This window comes from Gorilla gorilla, chromosome 18, assembly GCF_029281585.2.
Source record: "Gorilla gorilla gorilla isolate KB3781 chromosome 18, NHGRI_mGorGor1-v2.1_pri, whole genome shotgun sequence".
NCBI lineage: Eukaryota > Metazoa > Chordata > Mammalia > Primates > Hominidae > Gorilla > Gorilla gorilla.
The window spans coordinates 4,095,531-4,114,609 of NC_073242.2; the positions used below are offsets into that span (position 1 = coordinate 4,095,531).

The 19,079-nt window shown below is 52.4% G+C and overlaps 1 protein-coding gene across 3 annotated transcripts in view; it reads left to right on the forward strand.

Annotated features, from left to right (window-relative positions):
- RAB11FIP3 (RAB11 family interacting protein 3) overlaps positions 1-19,079 on the forward strand; it is a 98,064-nt gene that overhangs the window by 44,371 nt on the left and 34,614 nt on the right. For 2 of the 3 annotated variants that reach the window (XM_055364754.2, XM_055364755.2), the window contains exons 3-5: positions 1,040-1,134; positions 11,641-11,852; positions 17,999-18,148. In XM_055364754.2, coding sequence (XP_055220729.1) covers positions 1,040-1,134; positions 11,641-11,852; positions 17,999-18,148 — 457 coding nt within the window. Of the gene's footprint in view, positions 1-1,039; positions 1,135-2,901; positions 4,789-11,640; positions 11,853-17,998; positions 18,149-19,079 lie in introns of those variants that run through there. The other variant, XM_055364756.2, reaches the window with a different exon arrangement.

Sequence of the window (19,079 nt, forward strand, 5' to 3'; positions counted from 1 at the left end):
TGGGATTACGAGTGTGAGCCACTGCACCCGACCTAATTTTTGTATTTTTGTGGAGATGGGGTTTCACCATGTTGCCCAGGCTGGTCTCAATCACCTGGGCTGAAGCAATCCACCTGCCTCAGCCTCCCAAAGTGCTGGGATTACAGGCATAAGCCACCGTGCCTGGCCCCAACCTTCACTTTTAAAATAAGTGATTGACATTAGAATAGATTGTGTTAAAGGTATTGAGTAAGTAATGCTATTTTATAAGTAGCTGGTCTATTTTAAGCAAGTAGTTGAATTAATAGTGAGACAGTGTGAAGACACCTAAGTGTCTTCTGTCACTCACAGGCCCTGGAAGGTGCTTTGACCTGTGAATATCACTGAGAGGCTGGAAGCCAGTGCCTTTTCCTACAGGAGGAGAGGCAGGTGCTGCGGGATTGGTTGTGTTTGCAAAGTGATGACTGTAGCTGACGTAAGAATTATAGCCTGTCTCTCATGAGAAGATAGCTGTTCCTTTAAAGTTTTTCTCACAGAACATTGATTATAGAAGATAAGCAAAAAAAGAAAATAAAATGAAAACTGCGCGTGAACCCAGCACCCAGGAAAAGATGTTATTTTTGTATTATTTCATCATACCTACACCTTCTCATGTAAATGCTTTTAAAGGTTTAAATCTGATTGGTACCTAACACTTTTTAAAGGCCATGGACAGTTTTATGGAGCTCAATGTCTTGCTCTTTTTTTTTTTTTTTTTGCAGTGCTGTCTGCTTCTTTTAAGAAATTAAAAAGTTTATCTCCTACCTCCGCATCTCCTCCTCAGAATTCTCTCCAGAAGCCTTGTTCCTGTGGGCAACGCATCTCTGACCCGTCGGCAAGGCTGTTTTCTCTCCCTGGATTTCTCACGCTCACTCCCTTGCTTGTCTTGACCCCCCCAGGGCCCCCAACTCCCATACATCTGTCCCTGGGGGCCTCCTTCCCAGGGAGTCCCAGGCCGCCAGGGGTCCCGTCACTGGGTGGCTATGGGTGGCCTGTTGAGCACGAGGTCTTCTCCCTGCAGATCCCGATGGCCAGTGCTACGGTGGCGTCGCTTCTGCCCAAGACGAGGAGCCCCTGGCCTGCCCGGACGAGTTCGATGACTTCGTCACCTATGAGGCAAGTGGTTTTCACCCAGGAGCTTGGGGGAAGTCTGGCATCCACCTCTTCCTTTATGCCCTACAGCTCGTGCCTCCTGCCCCCGGGCTGTCTTCCGTAGAAGCTGGTGTGAAGGAAGGGCCTCCCGCCCTGTGTGCACCGTGGGGCTCTGTGGCTGTGACGGGAGGCCCACAGTTGTCTGTCCCACATGCCCTCTCAGCCTGGGCAGGAGTCCTCCCCCAGGGCCTGTCGCCAGCAGAAGTGGGGTGGGCAGTGATGTCACGACCACCCGCTGCCAGGCTGGCAGGCACAGGCGGAGCAGAGGGCTTGGGAGGATTCCTTTTGTCAACTTGCAAATGATTTTCTGTGTTTGGGGATGCCTGACTAATGCCTGCCCCTGCTTGGCTGTCCTCCACCCTGCTCCCAGATGCAGCCAGGGTTGTCATGGTGACATGGCGTCTCCTGTGTCTCCTGTCACTGTGGGTCCCTTGTTCTCAACATAGCTGGGGAGAGAGTCTTCGAGCACAGCCGTGGTCGACAGAGTGTAACCATGTCCCCCGGTCTGGAGGGTTAGATTCCAGGAGAGCCACGTGGCTGCAGCAGAAAATGCATGAAGTTGAACTTGAGCCCTTGGGGGCCGCCGGGAAGATGGAGGTGGCAGCCGCCAGTCCTGGTCAGCCTGCTGCCGAGCACGGGTACCAGAAGTGGGGCTGAGCTGCTGGCCGGTAGGGCCTGGGCTTCTCATGTCAGTCCTCTGAGCCCTGACTCCTCGAAAGCTGAGGCTGGCACAGGGTAGTTTTTGAGTTGCTTTTGGACGCCACTGTACCGTGGGAGCCATGGGATTATACTCAGTTCCCTGTTCCGAGAAGCTGCCCCAGGGATTAGTCACCCTCACCCTTGGGTGGGCAACTTCACTTCTGCCCACACAGACCCCGGGGGTGGTTCTACCTTACAGCGGTGTCCCAGTTATCAGCTGGGCTGCAGCTTCTGGGGCCAGGGCGCCCACCGTGGGTCCCATGTTTGGCCTTGGTGTGTTCTTTCTGCACGTGACGCAGCAGTGAGGTGCTGGCTAAGAGGGCATGTGGTGGGAGTTGGACCCTCTCGCATGGCTGCAGTGTGCAGAACGTGCTGGGAGACCCCAGGACTGCAGACGGCGGCTCCTGTGCCCTGAGAAGGACCCGGCTTCTTCACGAGGAGATGCCCAAGGCTCTGCAGGGTAACCCAGAGCCCTTGGTCTGCAGCGTCCGGGGAACTGTGTGTTCCTGGGCGTTCATGTGCCTGTGCACTCTTTCTCACGTGTATCTGTCTTTTTGTTCCCCTCTCATGTTTGTTAGGGCATTGTTGATTGTTTATATCCTATGTATGGTGCAGTGGCTGAAGAGTGGCCTCTCAAAAGATATGTCCACCCAGCAGCTGTGGATGTGGCCTTATTTGGACAAAGGGTCTTTGCGGATGTAGTTCATTAAGGATCTCAAGGTGATGTCATGCTGGTTTGGGCCCTAAATCCAGTGACAGGTGTCCCTGGAAGATGGGAGAGACACACAGGGAGAAGACCATAGGAAGACGGGGCAGAGACTGACCAGAGCCAGGGAACTCCTGGGGCTCCCAGAAGCCAGCAGAGGCAAAGATGCATCCTCTCCGAGAGCCTTAGGCAGGAGCCAGCCCTGCTCACACCTTGGCTTTGGACTTCGGGCCTCCAGAACTGAGAGGATAAACTGGTGTTTCTTCACGCCCCGTGGTCTGTGCTAGTTCGTTATGGCAGCCCTGGGCAGGGAAACCTTGAGTGACGTTACTCGAGGCACCAAAGGCACCAGTGCATTTTATCCTTAAAGGCCCACGTGGTCTGAAGGGTGTGGCCGAGCCTCACGCTTGTCACTTCAGAAGGGTGGGAACCTGACATGTCAGAGCGAATCCTTCTCATATTTTTAGATCCTGATTTCTTTTTTAGAATGGAAGAAAGTGTTTTTACTTAAAAAAATGAATATGCTTCATGTTTTAGAGCAATTTTAGGTTTACAGAAAATGGAACATAGTGTAGAGCATTCCGGGATCATGATACATGATTATTTGTTTTGTTTTGTTTGAGACAGTCTGCTCTATTACTCAGGCTGGAGTGTGGTGGTACAGTCTCGATCTTGGCTCACGGCAATCTTCGCCTCCTGCGCTCAAGTGTTCTTCTTTCTCAGCCTTTCCAGTGGCTGGGACCACACTCAGTAACCACCACGCCCAGCTAATTTTTTGTATTTTTTTTGTAGAGATGGGGTTTCACCGTGTTGCCTAGGCTGCTCTCAAACTCTTGAGTTCAAGCGATCCACCCGCCTTGGCCTCCTAAAGTGCTGGTATTACAGGCGTGAGCCACCGCACCTGGCCTGATATGTTAGTATTAGCCAAAGTCCGTAGTTGAGGGTTCACTCTTGGTGGTGTGTATTCCGTGTTTTGACAGGTCCACGATTATAGTGTCACAGAGTCGATTCAGTGCCAGCTCATCCCTCACACCAGTCCCCACAACCACCGATCCTCCGTGTCTCCACAGCTCTGCCTTTTCCAGAATGCCACGGAGCTAGAACCATCTGACATGCAGCCTTTTCAGATGCGCCTCTTTCCCTTAGTGAATACGCAGTTACCTTTCCTCCATGTCTTGCTTTGCTTTTTAAGGGTGGGATGTAATTTTCCACAAAGTGGAGTTTGATACTGTGAAACTTATGGAAAGATTGCTCTTTTAAAAAACAGCTTGCACATCATGTCATCTTAAAAAAAAAAAGTCTAATAAAGATATCAGTAGGGAGTATGTGTTCCATCCAGATACCCTATTCGGGGACCCTCCACTGGTAGTCTTCAGGTAAATAAACCTTTGATTGATTGGTTGATTGGTTGATTGATTGATATTCTGAATGGTTCCAGTCAGACCCATTTCTCTTTACTGGGAGCATCACAGTGCTCACACCGGGGTGGTCGGGTAAAATGTGCAGTTAGTCATGGCCGAGCTAGTGGGTCTGCTGGCTCGCCCTGTTTTCCCAAGGATCCTTTCGGCAGGCAGCTTATAACGGGAAAGTTGCTGCTGTGGTGTCTGAGTAAGTGGGGAGAGTGGAAGGGGATGGACTGTGGCGCCGCTGAGTTCCTGGGCATGGTGATGTCTGAGGATCTGAGCAGGTGGAGCCCAGGGGGTGGTGGGGCTGTTTGTCGGGTTTCTGGAAGAGCGAAGGGAAAGTCAGGGAGTGTAAGGCGCATCTCATAGAATCGTCGGGCTGCGCTCTCTCCCGTCCTCCCTCCTTCTCCCACTACTGGCAATGTCTGGAGCAAAGAGCTGCCTTAGTGAAATGATAGGGAAATGTGTCTTTTGTGCAAACCATTATCAGCTTAGGACGCCAAAAACAAAAGCCACTCTGTTTTCAGCCCTGACTGACTAACCGTTTTTTAAACCAGCAAGGACACTTCCTGAACTTTGCCTTCCCCTCCCTGGGCAACACCAGCAGGAGGTTTATTAGAGCGTGTCTGGGAGCAGGTTAAACTTTCTCCTAGCTGGTGTTGTGCCTCCAGGTGAGCGCACAGGCTTTGCAGAAACCCCAGCATGACAAGCAAGTAGGAAGGTGACATTGTCGTTTGAGAAAAGCCAGTGACCCGGTTGGGACGGAGACACGATGGGGAGCCGGTCTCCAACAGCATGCCCTTCCTGAAGGTGTGTACAGAGCCAGGCCCAGCCTGTGAGGCCACCCGGGCCAGCATCTGAGGGTAAGAGGAGGCAGTAGTGTGCACTGTGCCTAGTATTCCTATTTCTGTGGTGGAGAAAGGCTCAGGGAAGAAGGAACTGTGACGGGGACAGTGTTGGCCCCACTTGAGTTACTGATGGCCCTGAACGGGCTTTTTCTCTGTCCGCTGGTGATTTAGGGGACTTGTTAATTAGTGAATGTAACGTTTAGACATAGCGACATTTTCTAAGATGCACTTTGATTTTCAAGTGAGTTCATCTTAACATTGGTAATTTGTAAAAATGTTAAAAAGTTGGTAGCATAGACTTGATGGCTTCTGGGCAAGGCCAGGTCCTGGCTGGCTGGCAAATAAAATAAACTGCCGGGGCCGGTGTGATCTGTTACTGCATTTTATCCAGGAGGCTGGGAGTGAGCAGGCACCGTGCTCTGAGGTACGTTTTTGTCTCTGGAAAGGCGGGTGATGGCTGCCCTGGAAAACTCCATGTAGGGAGGCCTTGAACCACAGAAACCAACCTGCAGGGCTGAATTGGGAAGTGAGCAGGCAGGGTGGCTCCTGTGAGCTGAGCTGTCTGGAACCCCCAGGGCATCCAGCCCGCCAGGGGCTCTGAGTATCGATGGCGATGGCATGGGAGTGGACGTCCACAACCCCAGAGCAAATAAAGGAGTGGGTGCAGTCACCGCAGCTGCTGAGGAGTGGAACTGTTCATCTCTGTGGGATCTACAGTGCACGGAGCCACTCTGCAATGGCAGGGAGGCCCGGCTTACTTTATTTTTTATTATTTAAATTGTTTTTTGAGATGGAGTCTCACTCTGTCACCCAGGCTGGAGTGCAGTGGTGCGATCTTGGCTCACTGCAACCTCCACCTCCCAGGTTCAAGTGATTCCGTGCCTCAGCCTCCTGAGTAGCTGGGATTACAGGCGCCCGCCACCACACCCAGCTGATTTTTGTATTTTTAGGAGAAACAGGGTTTCACCATATTGGCCAGGCTGCTCTTGAACTCCTGGCCTCAAGTGATTCACCCACCTTGGCCTTCCATAGTGCTGGGATTACGGTGAGCCACTGCGTCTGGCCCTCAGGCTTACTTTAGAAATGAGAAGGTGAAGGTGGGTGCGGAGCGGAGCGTGTGAGTCCCAGGCTTGGCAGAGTGCCCTGGCATCCAGCTCACAGGGAGTCTGAGTTTGTGTAGCACCTGCCTCGTTGTTCCTGTGTCCGTGGAGGATCCTTTCCATCCCAAACCATCCTGTCTAAGCTCTGAGGAGGCACAGGTGGCTCGAAGGAGGCACTGGCTTTTGCCTGCAGGGGCACCATCCTCAGCTACAAGTCTAACAGGAACTTGGTGAAATAAGCAGGCCCCACTGCCCGGACCTCCCTCCCTTCGTGGGAGGACAGATGCTCTGCTTAGGGCTCCATGAGCTGTTTGAGAGAAGGTGTGGGTTTGTTCTTAGAAACATCATGCTTTCTGTTGGGGACTTAGGGTTCACACTAGCCAGGGAAGGGCATCGGGCATCTGTCAGAAGTACCAGTCCATTGACTTTTTAAAAGCTGGTCCAAAGTCGGGCGCGGTGGCTCATGCCTGTAATCCCAGCACTTTGGGAGGCTGAGGCAGGAGAACTGCTTGAACCCGGGAGGTGGCGTTTGCAGTGAGCCGAGATTGCGCCACTGCACTCCAGCCTGGGCAACAGAGCAAGACTCTGTCTCAGAAAAAAAAAAAAGAAAGAAAAAATTTTAGGCTGGGCATGGTGGCTCAGGCCTGTAATCCCAGCACTTTGGGAGGCCAAGGTGGGCAGATCACAAGGTCAGGAGTTCGAGACCAGCCTGACCAACACGGTGAAACCCTGTCTCTACTAAAAATACAAAAATTAGTTGGGTGTGGTGGCGCGTGCCTGTAATCTCAGCTACTCAGGAGGCTGAGGCAGAATCACTTGAACCTGGGAGGTAGAGGCTGCAGTGAGCTGAGATCACACCATTGCACTCCAGCCTGGGTGACAGAGCAAGACTCTGTCTCAAAAAAAAAAAAAAAAAAAAAAATTAGGCATTGTGGCAGGCGCCTGTAATCCCTGCTACTTGGGAGGCTGAGGCAGGAGAATCGCTTGGACCTGGGAGGCAGAGGTTGCAGTGAGCCAAGATGGCGCCACTGTACTCCAGCCTTGGCGACAAGAGCGAGACTCTATCAAAAAAAAGAAAAAAGAAAGTTTAGGCTACGTACTGAACCACTGAACCTGATGTCATAATAACCACACTTTTTAGAGTCAGCAGCGGGTCTTCCTGGTGCCCCTGGGGTGAGTCTTTGTCACTGATGACTCTGGGGCAATGTGGCCCCTGTGAGTGTGCAGTCCTGTTGGGGTAGCTGGCAACTACCCTCAAACCGTCTCGGACCTGTGCGCTGGGCTTCGCATCCTGCCCCGTCATGCCTTCCCCACAGGCCCAGCCTCTGACAGACATCCCGGGCTTGCCTGCTTTCCTGGCCACTCCCGCCTTTTCCTGCCTGGCGTCCCGCAGGCCCAGCACAGGCCAGCCCTGTCCTGAGTGGGCCCTGGGCCCTGCCGTCCTGCAGGAGTGGGAGCTGCCCAGGGACGGTGAGTAGCACGAGAGCTGGGGTTTCTTACAGTGCTCTCCTGGTTCTGGATGTTACAGTGGATGCTCTTGAGGAATGACTTAGTTTTTATGAATTACTTCCTTAGATTATAGGGGAGATTATAATTGGACACCCAGAGTAGGTACACTCCACAGCACTCCCTGTTCCCTTGTGGCTTTAGAAGCAGCTGGCAGGGATTTCCCACCCACCAGTGACACTCGCACCCTGCAGTCCTTGTTTCTGTGCTTTGAAAAGCACCTTCCTGGGTTGTCTTTCTTGGTTCCATGAGGCGGCCACCTTGTGAGACGAGAATTTATAACCCCCGTTTGCGGCAGGGCTCCAGGTGGTTGAGTCACGCGTCTGAGGTCACACGGCTTTTAATAAAGGGGCCAAAGATGGAACTGGGGCCTCCCGCAAGTGCGCCAGGCTCCTGGCAGCTCGGCCTGGCCCTTCACGTCTCTTCCAGTGAGGCTCAGGTGGGTGCAGCCTGGGGTGGGACCCTCTGGTAGCCCTCGCAGGTCTTAGCACACTGTCTACTTTTTTTTTTTTTTTTTTTGAGATGGAGTCTGGCTCTGTTGCCAGGCTGGAGTGCAGTGGCATGATCTTGGCTCACTGCAGCCTCTGCCTCTTGGGTTCAAGCGATTCTCCTGTGTCAGCCTCCCGAGTAGCTGGGACTGCAGGCACGTGCCACCACGCCTGGCTAATTTTTGTATTTTCAGTAGAGACGGGGTTTCACCGTATTGGCTAGGCTGGTCTCGAACTCCTGACCTTGTGATCCACCTGCCTCGGCCTTCCAAAGTGCTGGGATTACAGGCATTAACTACGGCGCCCAGCCACTTTGTCTGCTTCTTACGATACTAGAACTAGAGTGCAAAGGGCATCTTTTTCTGCTGGGACTGCAGCTTTTCTGAGATCTTGTTTATTTGCAAATTGTTAACCTCAGAGTCTTCTGAGCATGAAATGTTGGCCACTTTTCCTAACCAGCAATTTCATTTTCATTAAGGTTGAAATTATAAATTGAAAATGTTGGCTGGGCACAGTGGCTCACGCCTATAATCCCAGCACTTTGGGAGGCTGAGGTGGGCAGATCTCTTGAGGCCAGGAGTTCAAGACCAGCCTGGGCAACATAGCAAAACCTCGTCTCTATAAAAAATACAAAAATTAGCTGGGCACAGTGGTGCATGCCTGTAATCCCAGCTACTTTGGTGGCTGAGACACAAGAATCACTTGAATCCGGGAGGCAAAGGTTGCAGTGAGCTGAGATGGTGCCACTGCACTCCAGCCTGGGTGACAGAGTGAGACCCTGTCTCAAAAAACAAGAACAATTAGAAAAAGAAAAAGAAAGTTCTGTTTAATAGTTCTTTAGTTTTGTGTTCATTTGTATGATCCACAAATATTTACTATCTACCTATACCTGGTCCTATGCTAGGTGCTAGATACTTAAGAGTAAAAACAAGTTGGGTGTGGTGGCTTATGCCTATAATCCCAGCACTTCGGGAGGCTAAGGCAGGCAGATCACTTGAGCTCAGGAGTTTGGGACTAGCCTGAGCAACATGGCAAAACCCCATCTCTACAAAAAAATACAAAATCAGCGAGGTGTGGTGGCTCACACCTATAGTCCCAGCTACTCAGGAGGCTGAGGTAGGAGGATTGCTTGAGCCCAGGAGTTTGAAGCTGCAGTGAGCCAAGACTGCACTACTGCACTCCAGCCTGGGTGTCACAGTGAGACTCTATCTCAAAAAAAACACAGCAGTGAAAACAGTAAAAACAATTGGTTGCGATGGCTCATACCTGTAATCTGAGCAGTGTGGAGGATCACTTGAGGTGAGGAGTGGAAGACCAGCCTGGGCAACAGAGTAAGACCCTGATTCAAAATAAATAAACAAACAAACAAACAACTGAGCCAGGTGTGGTGGCACCTGTAGTTCCCAGCTACAGCTAGATTCTGTCTCTATTTTATTAAAATAAAAAAGAAATTACTCTGCCAGGCTCAGTAGCTCACACCCATAGTTTTAGCACTTTGAGAGGCCAAGGCTGGCGGATCACTTGAGCACGGGAGTTCAAGACAGCCTGGAAAACAAGGCAAAACTCCATTTCTACAAAATTTCAAAAAATTAGGCATGGTGGCTTTTACCTGTGGTCTCAGCCACTCAGGAAGCTGAGGTGGGAGGATCACTTGAGCCCAGGAGATCAAGGCTGCAGTGAGCTGAGATTACACCGTTGCACTCCAGCCTGGGTCTCAAAGAGAGACACTGTCTCAAACAACAACAACAACAATTACTCAGAGTACCTTGTTTTCTGCTCTCAGACATGTACCTATTTTTCATTTAAAAAAAAGTTGAATTCAGCCGGGCACGGTGGCTCACACCTGTAATCCCAGCACTTTGGGAGGCCGAGGCAGGTGGATCACCTGAGGTTAGGAGTTTGAGACTGGCCTGGCCAACGTGGTGAAACCCCATCCCTACTAAAAACCCAAAAATTAGTGGCGTGGTGGCACGCACCTATAATCCCAGCTACTCAGGAGCCTGAGGCAGGAGAATCTTTTGAACCCGGGAGGTGTATGTTGCAGTGACTGGAGATTGCACCACTGCACTCCAGCCTGGGCAGGAAGAGTAAAACTCCTTCTCCAAAAAAAAAAAAAAAAAAAAAAAAGTTGAATTGTGTTTTATTCATTTTATTTTCATTTTTGAAATAGAGGCTCACTCTGTCGCCCAAGCTGGAGCTTAATGGCGTGATATCAGCTCACTGCAACATCTGCGTCCCAGGTTCAAGCCATTCTCCTGCTTCAGCCTCCTGAGTAGCTGGGATTACAGGCATGTGCCACCACACTTGGCTAATTTTATTTATTTATTTATTTATTTTTGAGACGGAGTCTCGCTCTGTCACCCAGGCTGGAGTGCAGTGGCGTGATCTCAGTTCACTGCAAACCTCCACCTCCCGGGTTCAAGAGATTCTTCTGCCTCAGTCTCCCGAGTAGCTGGGACTACAGGTGCCCGCCACCACACCTGGCTAATTTTTGTATTTTTAGTAGGGACAGGGTTTCACCATTTTGGCCAGACTGGTCTCGAACTCCTGACCTTGTGATCTGCCTGCCTTGGCTTCCCAAAGTGCTGGGATTACAGGCGTGAGCCACTGCGCCCGGCCTGTATTTATTTATTTTAATTTAATTTTTTTTTTTTCAGACAGAGTTTTGCTCTTGTTGCCCAGGCTCGAGTGCAATGGAGTGATCTCAGCTCACCACAACATCCACCTCCCTGGTTCAAGCAATTCGCCTGCCTCAGCCTCCTGAGTAGCTGGGTTACAGGAGTTCGCCACCACGCCCGGCTAATTTTGTATTTTCAGTAGAGACGGGGTTTTTCCATATTGGTCAGGCTGGTCTCGAACTCCCAACCTCAGGTGATCCTTCTGCCTCGGCCTCCCAAAGTGCTGGGATTACAGGCGTGAGCCATTGCGGCCAGCCGTTATATTTATTTTTAATTAATTAATTTTTTTGAGATGGGTCTTTATCACTCAGGTTAGAGCACAGTGGTGTGATCACATCTCACTGCAGCCTCGACCTTTTGGGCTCAAATGGTCCTCCTGGCTGGCGCTGTGGCTCATTCTTGTAATCCCAGCACTTTGGAAGGCTGAGGTGGGTGGATCACCTGAGGTTAGGAGTTTGAGACCAGCCTGGCCAACATGGTGAAACCCCGTCTCTACTAGAAATACAAAACTTAGCTAGGCATGATGGTACATGCTTGTCTTCCTAGCTACTCAGGAGGCTGAGGCAGGAGAATCACTTGAACACAGGCCACGTAGGTTGCAGTGAGCTGAGATCATGCCACTGCGTTCCAGTCTGGGCGATAGAGTGAGACCCTGTCTCAAAAAAAAACCCCAAAAAACAAAAAGCAAGCTCCTCTGTCAGTCTTTTGAGTAGCTGGGACCTACAGGCAGGTGCCACCACACCTGGGTAATTTTTGTATTTTTGGTAGAGACAAGTTTCACTTTGTTGGCCAGGCTGGTCTTGGGCTCCTGGGTTCAAGCGATCCACCCACCGAGGCCTCCGAAAGTACTGGGATTACAGGCGTGAGTCACCGCCCCTGGCCTGAATTGTGTTTTATAACTAATGTCTCTGCTTAGAGACAGTTGGGACTTCAGGCGTCAGACCCCTCCCTCCACACTGCCCTCTCCAGGGCCTTGCAGCAGTGAGGTTTGCAGTTCCCCTCCCAGCTTGTGCCTGCTGACTGCTGGCGCACTCTCTCCTAGGCCAACGAGGTGACGGACAGCGCGTACATGGGCTCCGAGAGCACCTACAGTGAGTGTGAGACCTTCACGGACGAGGACACCAGCACCCTGGTGCACCCTGAGCTGCAACCTGAAGGGGACGCAGATAGTGCCGGCGGCTCGGCCGTGCCCTCTGAGTGCCTGGACGCCATGGAGGAGCCCGACCATGGTGCCCTGCTGCTGCTCCCAGGCAGGTCTGTACCCCGCCACGGGCCTCCTGGAGAGGCCTTTGGGATGTGGCACCCTGTGGAGGTGTCTGATGGGCAGACTGGGGTCTTGGAGGAGTGCGTGCTGGTTAGTATCCATTACGTGGGGGTGGGGCTTGGCCCTGCAGTAGCTCCTGACCTTCCTGGGATGAGCCCACACCGCCCTGCCCGTCTTGCCCGAGCGGTCTCCCTGTTCCAGCTGACTTTCCTGTCAGGACGACTGTGGTTTCAAATGTTGCTCAACATCTTTAGCTGTAGAGATAGAAATTATAGAAGTGAATGTCTCGGCAGGGTTTTGGAACCCGTTCACCTTTGCAGCACCCCTGAGGAGGCCATGTTCTCTCCCCACCCGTCCCCCACCCTCAGGATTTCTGTAGCCCCCGTATTTCAAGCTAGTTGGGGCTGGAGTAGAGGGACGGGCAGAGTCTGGGAGAAGGTCAGATGAAGGAGGTGTCCAGTGGCTCACGTGGACGTGCTTTCCGTGTTGCCCCGCTACTGGAAAGTCCGCTCAGCATGCTGAAGTGTAATTGTGAGGCAAAAATTAAATTCTCAGCCTTCAGCCAACTGACGGACCCCCTCTCTCAGCCTCAGGCGTTGCTCAGTCAACCTGAAAATCTAGTTCAGGCCATCGTTAGGGAGGTCAGGCCGGCCTCATTAGGCCCCTCCCTTTGGAACTGAGGCCCAGCTGACCAGCATTCACATCAAACAGAGACTGACAAAGGTGGACTTTTTATAGCAGCGACAGTACACCACGTTCCAGCCTGACTCTAGTGTAGCATCACATGACAGGTGGCAGGCCCTGAAAGAAATCCGAGTATTTTACCCCAAAATATATTTCTTTGACGTATTTCAGAATGGCCCTACAGGACTGTGCCTTGTGGGGAAAGTCTGCGCCCTGTAGAGAATCTCCTCCCTTCCCAGGTCTTTTCCCTGGTGCAGGAGGGAATTAACTCGGAGTCTGGCACCTTGTGAGGTCTGCTGCCTGCTGCCTGGAGGCCTCATCTGCTTGATAAAGCCTTGGTCTCCACAGCCCCTTATCTTAAGCCGAGGCATTCCTTTCTATTGATTCCAAGTCTTTAGATAATAACTCTTTCAAACAAACAATTGCCAGTCAGAAGATCTTTGCATCTGCTTTGACCTGGAAGCCCGCCCGTCCCCCACTTAGAGCTGTCCCACGTTTCCTGACTGAAGCAGCATCTTGCATGTAGGGTTGATGTCTTCTGTCTCCCCAAGATGCATAAACCCGGCCGTGGCCTGAGCCCCTTGGGCACATGCTCTCAGGGCCTCCTGGGGCGGCATCACGGGCTGTTAGTCACTCTTATCTGGCTCAGAATAAACCTCTTCAAATATTTTACAGAGCTTAAGTCTTTTTGCCAACATAATATACCCGCAAGTAAGTGCCCATGTTGTAAGTGCACAGCCAGCAGGTTTTTCAAACTGACCATTCCCACGGCCCTTTTCTCAGGCAAGAACAAAACACTCCCGCACTCAGGGTCCTCCCAGGCCCCTGACAGCAGCCAGCTCTCCACCGGCCCTGCATCTTCCTTAAGTTCCCCCACACAGGGAGGTCCTTCCTGTGCCTGGCTTCTTCCACTTGCTGTTGCACTTGTGGATTTAGCCTTTTTTTTTTTTTTGAGACGGAGTCTTGCTCTGTCGCTCAGGCTGGAGTGCAGTGGCGCAATCTCAGCTCACTGCAGCCTCCGCCTCCCGGGTTCCAGCGATTCTCCTGCCTCAGCCTCCGGGGTAGCTGGGATTACAGGCGCCTGCCACCACACCTGGCTAAGTTTTGTATTTTTTAGTAGAGACGGGGTTTCACCATGTTGGTCAGGCTGGTCTCCAACCCCTCACCTCAGGTGATCCGCCCGCCTCGGCCTCCCAAAGTGCTGGGATGACAGGCATGAGCCACCACGCCTGGCCGTATTCAGCCCTATTTCTGTACGTTGCTGTAAATTGTTTGCTTTTATGATTCTATTGCGAGAGCGTGCTGTGGCTTTAAGGTTTATTCTCCCGTTGGCGGCAGTGGGCAGTTTACCCTTGCTGGCTTTGAGGGTGAAGCTGCTATAGGAATTCCATGTCTTTGGGAGCATGGTACGGCCCTAAGCAGGATGGTCATCGGGAGCACGTCCCTTCAGCCTTGCAAGTTCCTGCAGGGGCTGCAGGGTCACTGGCTTCCGGCATCTGTGGCTCCTGGGCTCCCTGACCTCAGCAGCACGTGGCCGTGTCTGCTCTCCTGCTCACCTTGTGGGGGGCGTGCAGAGACCGTACCACGTGCTTCTTACTTGCGCTTCCTGGGTGACTAATAAGGTGTGCACCTTTCGTCAGGGTGGGAGCTCCTCTGCCTGCTCACTGCTTGCGGGAGGGGTCTGCAGACTTTTTCTCTAGAAGAGTTGCAGGCCACGCGGCCCCCGTGGCAACTGCTCAGCCCGGCTGTTGTGCTGCAGAAGCAGCCAAAGGCACGCGGGTCAGTGAGCATGGCTGTGTCCCAGTGAAACAATTTTCAGAAACAGGCTGCGCAGGATTGGCAGGATTTGGCCTGCCCCTGGTCTGTTGGGTCCTCTGTCTTTTTAGCACTGATTACAAGAGTCCTTTCAATATGAGTCCCTTATGGGGTGTGGGTATCACAGATCCTTTCTCCTGCTCTGTGGGTCTCCTTTTCTGCTTTTGAGGAACAGCTTTTTGTTTCTGTTTTTTTGTCAAGATGGAGTCTAGCTCTGTTGCCCAGGCTGGAGTGCAGTGGCGCCATCTTGGCTGACTGCAACCTCTGCCTCCCAGGCTCAAGTGATTCTCCTGCCTCAGCCTCCCAGGTAGCTGGGATTACAGGCACCTGCCATGGCGCCCAGCTAATTTTTGTAGTTTTAGTAGAGACAGGGTTTCACCATCTTGCCCAGGCTGGTCTCGAACTCCTGACCTTGTGATCCACCTGCGTTGGCCTCCCAAAGTGCTGGGATTACAGGCATGAGCCACAGCCCCTGGCCAGAACAGATGTTTTTAATTTTGCTATAGTTGAGCTAATCCATTTTTCTTTTATGTTTATTAGCACTTTTGTGTCCCACTTAATAAATCTTTGCTTACTACACAGTCACAGTCACTATGATGTTTACTTATGCTTTCTTTTAAAAGTGTTATTGTTTTACCTTCATATTCAGATCTGTGATCGCTACATAATTTTTTTATTTTGTTTTGTTTTGAGACAGTCTTGCTGTGTCACCCAGGCTGCAGTGCAGTGGCACAATCTTGGGTCACTGCAGTCTCTGCCTCCCAGATTCAAGTGATTCTCTTGCCTTAGCCTCCTGATTAGCTGGGACTACTGGCGCCCGCCACCATGCCTGGCTAATTTTTTTGTATTTTTGGTAGAGATAGGGTTTCGCCATATTGGCCAGGCTGACCTCAAACTGCCAGCCTCAAGTGATCTGCCCTCCTTGGCCTCCCAAAATGCTGGGATTACAGGTGTGTATTTTCTCACTAGTTTTTAAGCAGTGTAACTCTTGGTGGGGCATGGTAGCTCATGCCTGTAATTCCAGCCCTTTGGGGGGCCGAGGCAGGTGGATCATGAGGTCAGGAGTTTGAGAGCAGCCTGGCCAACTTGGTAAAACCCCATCTCTACATAAAATACAAAAACTAGCCGGGCCTAGTGGCACACACCTGTAATCCCAGCTACTCGGGAGGCTGAGGCAGGAGAATCGCTTGAACCCAGAGAGGCAGAGTTTGCAGTGAGCCGAGATGGCACCACTGCATTTCAGCCTGGGCGACAGAGCGAGACTCTGTCTCAAAAATGAAAACAAAAGTATAACTCTTTTGGGGGACACACATTTTGAACAGCTCATTTGTGGCTGGATCTAACTGCTAGCTAGCGCGGCTCATCTTCTGTGGACCGTGGAAAGCACGTTGGGCCGTCTGGGTGCAGACCGTCCGGTTTATACAGTCTCTGCCGTGTGGCCTGGGTCTCTTGGTCCTCACTGTGATGTTGCATGTGGGCCTTCTCTGTTCCCGTCAAGCATCAGGAACAAGTGTCCTGAGGAGAGGAGGAGATGGGGTGGTGAGGGGTGCTGAGCCCCTCGTCATTGCTTCTGAGGGAGTAGCAGGTTTCACCATGGTGGCCCGGGGAGGCGGGGAAGGGACTGCTGGCTGATGGACCAGTGTGTGTTTTCCTCTCACTGATTCTCCTCCCCTCAGAGGGCAGTTTTCTGTCACAGTATCTGAGCCTGTTGGTAAAACAAGCACCCAATCATAAGAAACAGAAAATAAGGTCTTCCTGTAACGTAGCCTAATTTTAGATGGCGGCTCTGGAAGGGAGCCACACCTCCCTGTCACTGTGTAGGAAGGAAGGGGCTGATGCAGACAGGTAGCGCCAAGTTGAAGACCCTATTGGGAGGCCATGAAGTGGCACAGGCCTCCTGGTTTTGGTTTCTTTTTTTTTTTTTTTTTGAGACGGAGTCTGGCTCTGTCGCCCAGGCTGGAGTGCAGTGGCGCGATCTCGGCTCACTGCAAGCTCCACCTCCCAGGTTCACGCCATTCTCCTGCCTCAGCCTCCCGAGTAGCTGGGACTACAGGCACCCGCCACCACCCCCAGGTAATTTTTTGTATTTTTAGTGGAGACGGGGTTTCACCGTGTTAGCCAGGATGGTCTCGATCTCCTGATCTGCCCGCCTCGGCCTCCCAAAGTGCTGGGATTACAGGCGTGAGCCACCGCCCCCGGCCCTGGTTTAAGCCTGCGTGTTTGAGGCCATGGGATTCATCCTGAGCTGTCCCAGGAGTGGTGCGTGGTGGGCATTTCTGCGGGTGTGAAATTGGAACTCCTCACGGCTGAGCACAGTGGGTCCGGGCGGAGCAGAGCGTGCGGTCCTCCTGACTCTGCCCCCTTCTCCTGGGCACGAGGAGTCGCCTCACTCTGCCAGGCCCCTTTCTTTCCTGGAGCGGAGCAGCGCCCGGCCTGCACGGAAGGTTCTCCCGAGGACTCCTGCGGGAGGGTGGGAGTGGGGACCGCTAGGGCACGGGAGCCGCTGAAGGCACAGCTGTTTCACATGGCCCCCGGCTGCTGTGTTTTCCAGAACTTGGCTGTGGAGGAGTCACTCCCTTCAGAAGGAGGGTGGGTATTTGGAAGCCCCTTCCTTTCCGGGTCGCAGCTGCTGTTACGTTTTAGATTAAAGTGGAGTTTGAACGGCGCCCCCCAGTGGTTGTGTGAGGACAGCAGCTCCCTAGGGAAGAGGTGCTTGAACCCGATGCTGGTTTGTGTCGACCTGTGCTGTCCCGTGTGGGGCTGCGGAACTCGTGACGTGGGAGGGCACACGAGTGAGGAGTGTGAAGAGGCTGGAGGTTTTGAAATGACTGCGTGTTGGGCTAAGTAAAATTTTTTGTTAAAATATATTTGGGCCGGGCGCGGTGGCTCACACCTGTAATCCCAGCACTTTGGGAGGCCGAGGTGGGTGGATCACGAGGTCAGGAGATCGAGACCATCCTGGCTAACATGGTGAAACCCCGTCTCTACTAAAAATACAAAAAATTAGCCGGGCGTGGTGGCGGGCACCTGTAGTCCCAGCTACTCGGGAGGCGGAGGCAAGAGAATGGCGTGAACCCGGGAGGCGGAGCTTGCAGTGAGCCGAGATCGCGCCACTGCACTCCAGCCTGGGCGATAGAGCCAGACGCTGTCTCAAAAAAAAAAAAATAAAATAAATCTGTTTCTTTACCTTTTTTTTTTTTTTTTTTTTTTTTTGAGACAGGGCCTTGCTCTGTCACCCAGGCTGGAGTGTAGTGGCACCATCACTGCTCACTGCAGCCCTGGCCTCCCAGGCTCAAGCGATCTTCCCACTTCAGCCTCCCGAGTACCTGGGACTACAGTTGTGCGCATCCACGCCTGGGTGATTTAAAAATGTTTTTTGCAGTTGAGGCATCCCCCTGTTGCCCAGGCTGGTCTCAAACTCCTGAGCTCAAGCCATCTGCTCGCCTTGGCCTCCCAAAGTGCTGGGATTACATGTGTGAGCCACCGCACCCAGCCCACTTTTTTTTTTTTTTTAAACGTGGCTCCCAGGACTCACGTGTGGCTTGTAGCACACCCTATGGAAAGCACCTTCCACACCCTCAGCTCGGGGGTGCCCTGGCCTTCAGTCAGAAGACATCATTTCTGTTTTACTTTGCAGGCCTCACCCCCATGGCCAGTCTGTCATCACGGTGATCGGGGGTGAGGAGCACTTTGAGGACTATGGTGAAGGCAGTGAGGCGGAGCTGTCCCCAGAGACCCTATGCAACGGGCAGGTGGGCTGCAGTGACCCCGCTTTCCTCACGCCCAGGTAATGACGCCTTGTTCCAGCACACCCTCCTCCCTCTTCTTCCCGTGGTTAGTAGTGGGAAGTTTCCCTTTTTGGTTCGTGCATTGGTAAGACAGAACTTGCTTTCCTTGACGTCGTGATTAAGTAAACCGTATTCAAAAATTTTAAATTTATACCTGGATTTATGAAAGTTGGGAGAAGTCCCTCTTCTCCAGCCACATCCCCAGATCACTCTACATTTCTGAGGCTTCAGCAAAATCCTGTGGCACAGAGCTGTGTTTGGACACTCGGCTTGCGGGCTCCTTTGCTGTGGGCCATGGATCACATGGTGGTCTGTGCAGGCTTTTGAGGGAGGCCTCATGATCATAAGTGAGTCTTCAGATTCATTTCCTTATAAATACCTGACATCCCCAAACTAGAAAGCTGTGACTCTGAATAAATAGAAGCACGACACGCAGCGGCCGAGATGCCCACTCACAAATGTCCAGAGTCACTCTAGGGAGTCCAGAGTCCTCTTGGCTTGGATCCGAACATGGGGGTCTGGGTTCGTACTTCTGAGGGCTAGGGGCTCCCACGTGGGAGTCAGTCCCTCTAGGATGCTCCTGACTTCAGGGAGACCCTGGGCTCGCTGATGGGGTTGTTACTTCAATCCCTTCTCCCCTTTGCTACTAGGTTGTTGTCCATCTTTGCCAGCAGTCAAGGCCGAGCCTCTTTAAGCAGCCACAAGAGTCTTCCCTTGCCTGCTGCCCTCCTGCTGTTACTGAGGCCCAGGGAACCTGGGTGGAGGGCGGCGCAGGAGGGGCCGTCCCTTGCGCTGAGCAGCTCGTCTGCCCATAGGGTCCCCCTCTTTTTGTTTCCCATGTGCCCTCCTTGAAGCCACCTGTCAGCCCTGGGTGTGGGGACCCTGCACGGATGTCCTGTGTGCTTTGGTCCGGGCGAGCGTCCTGGGAGA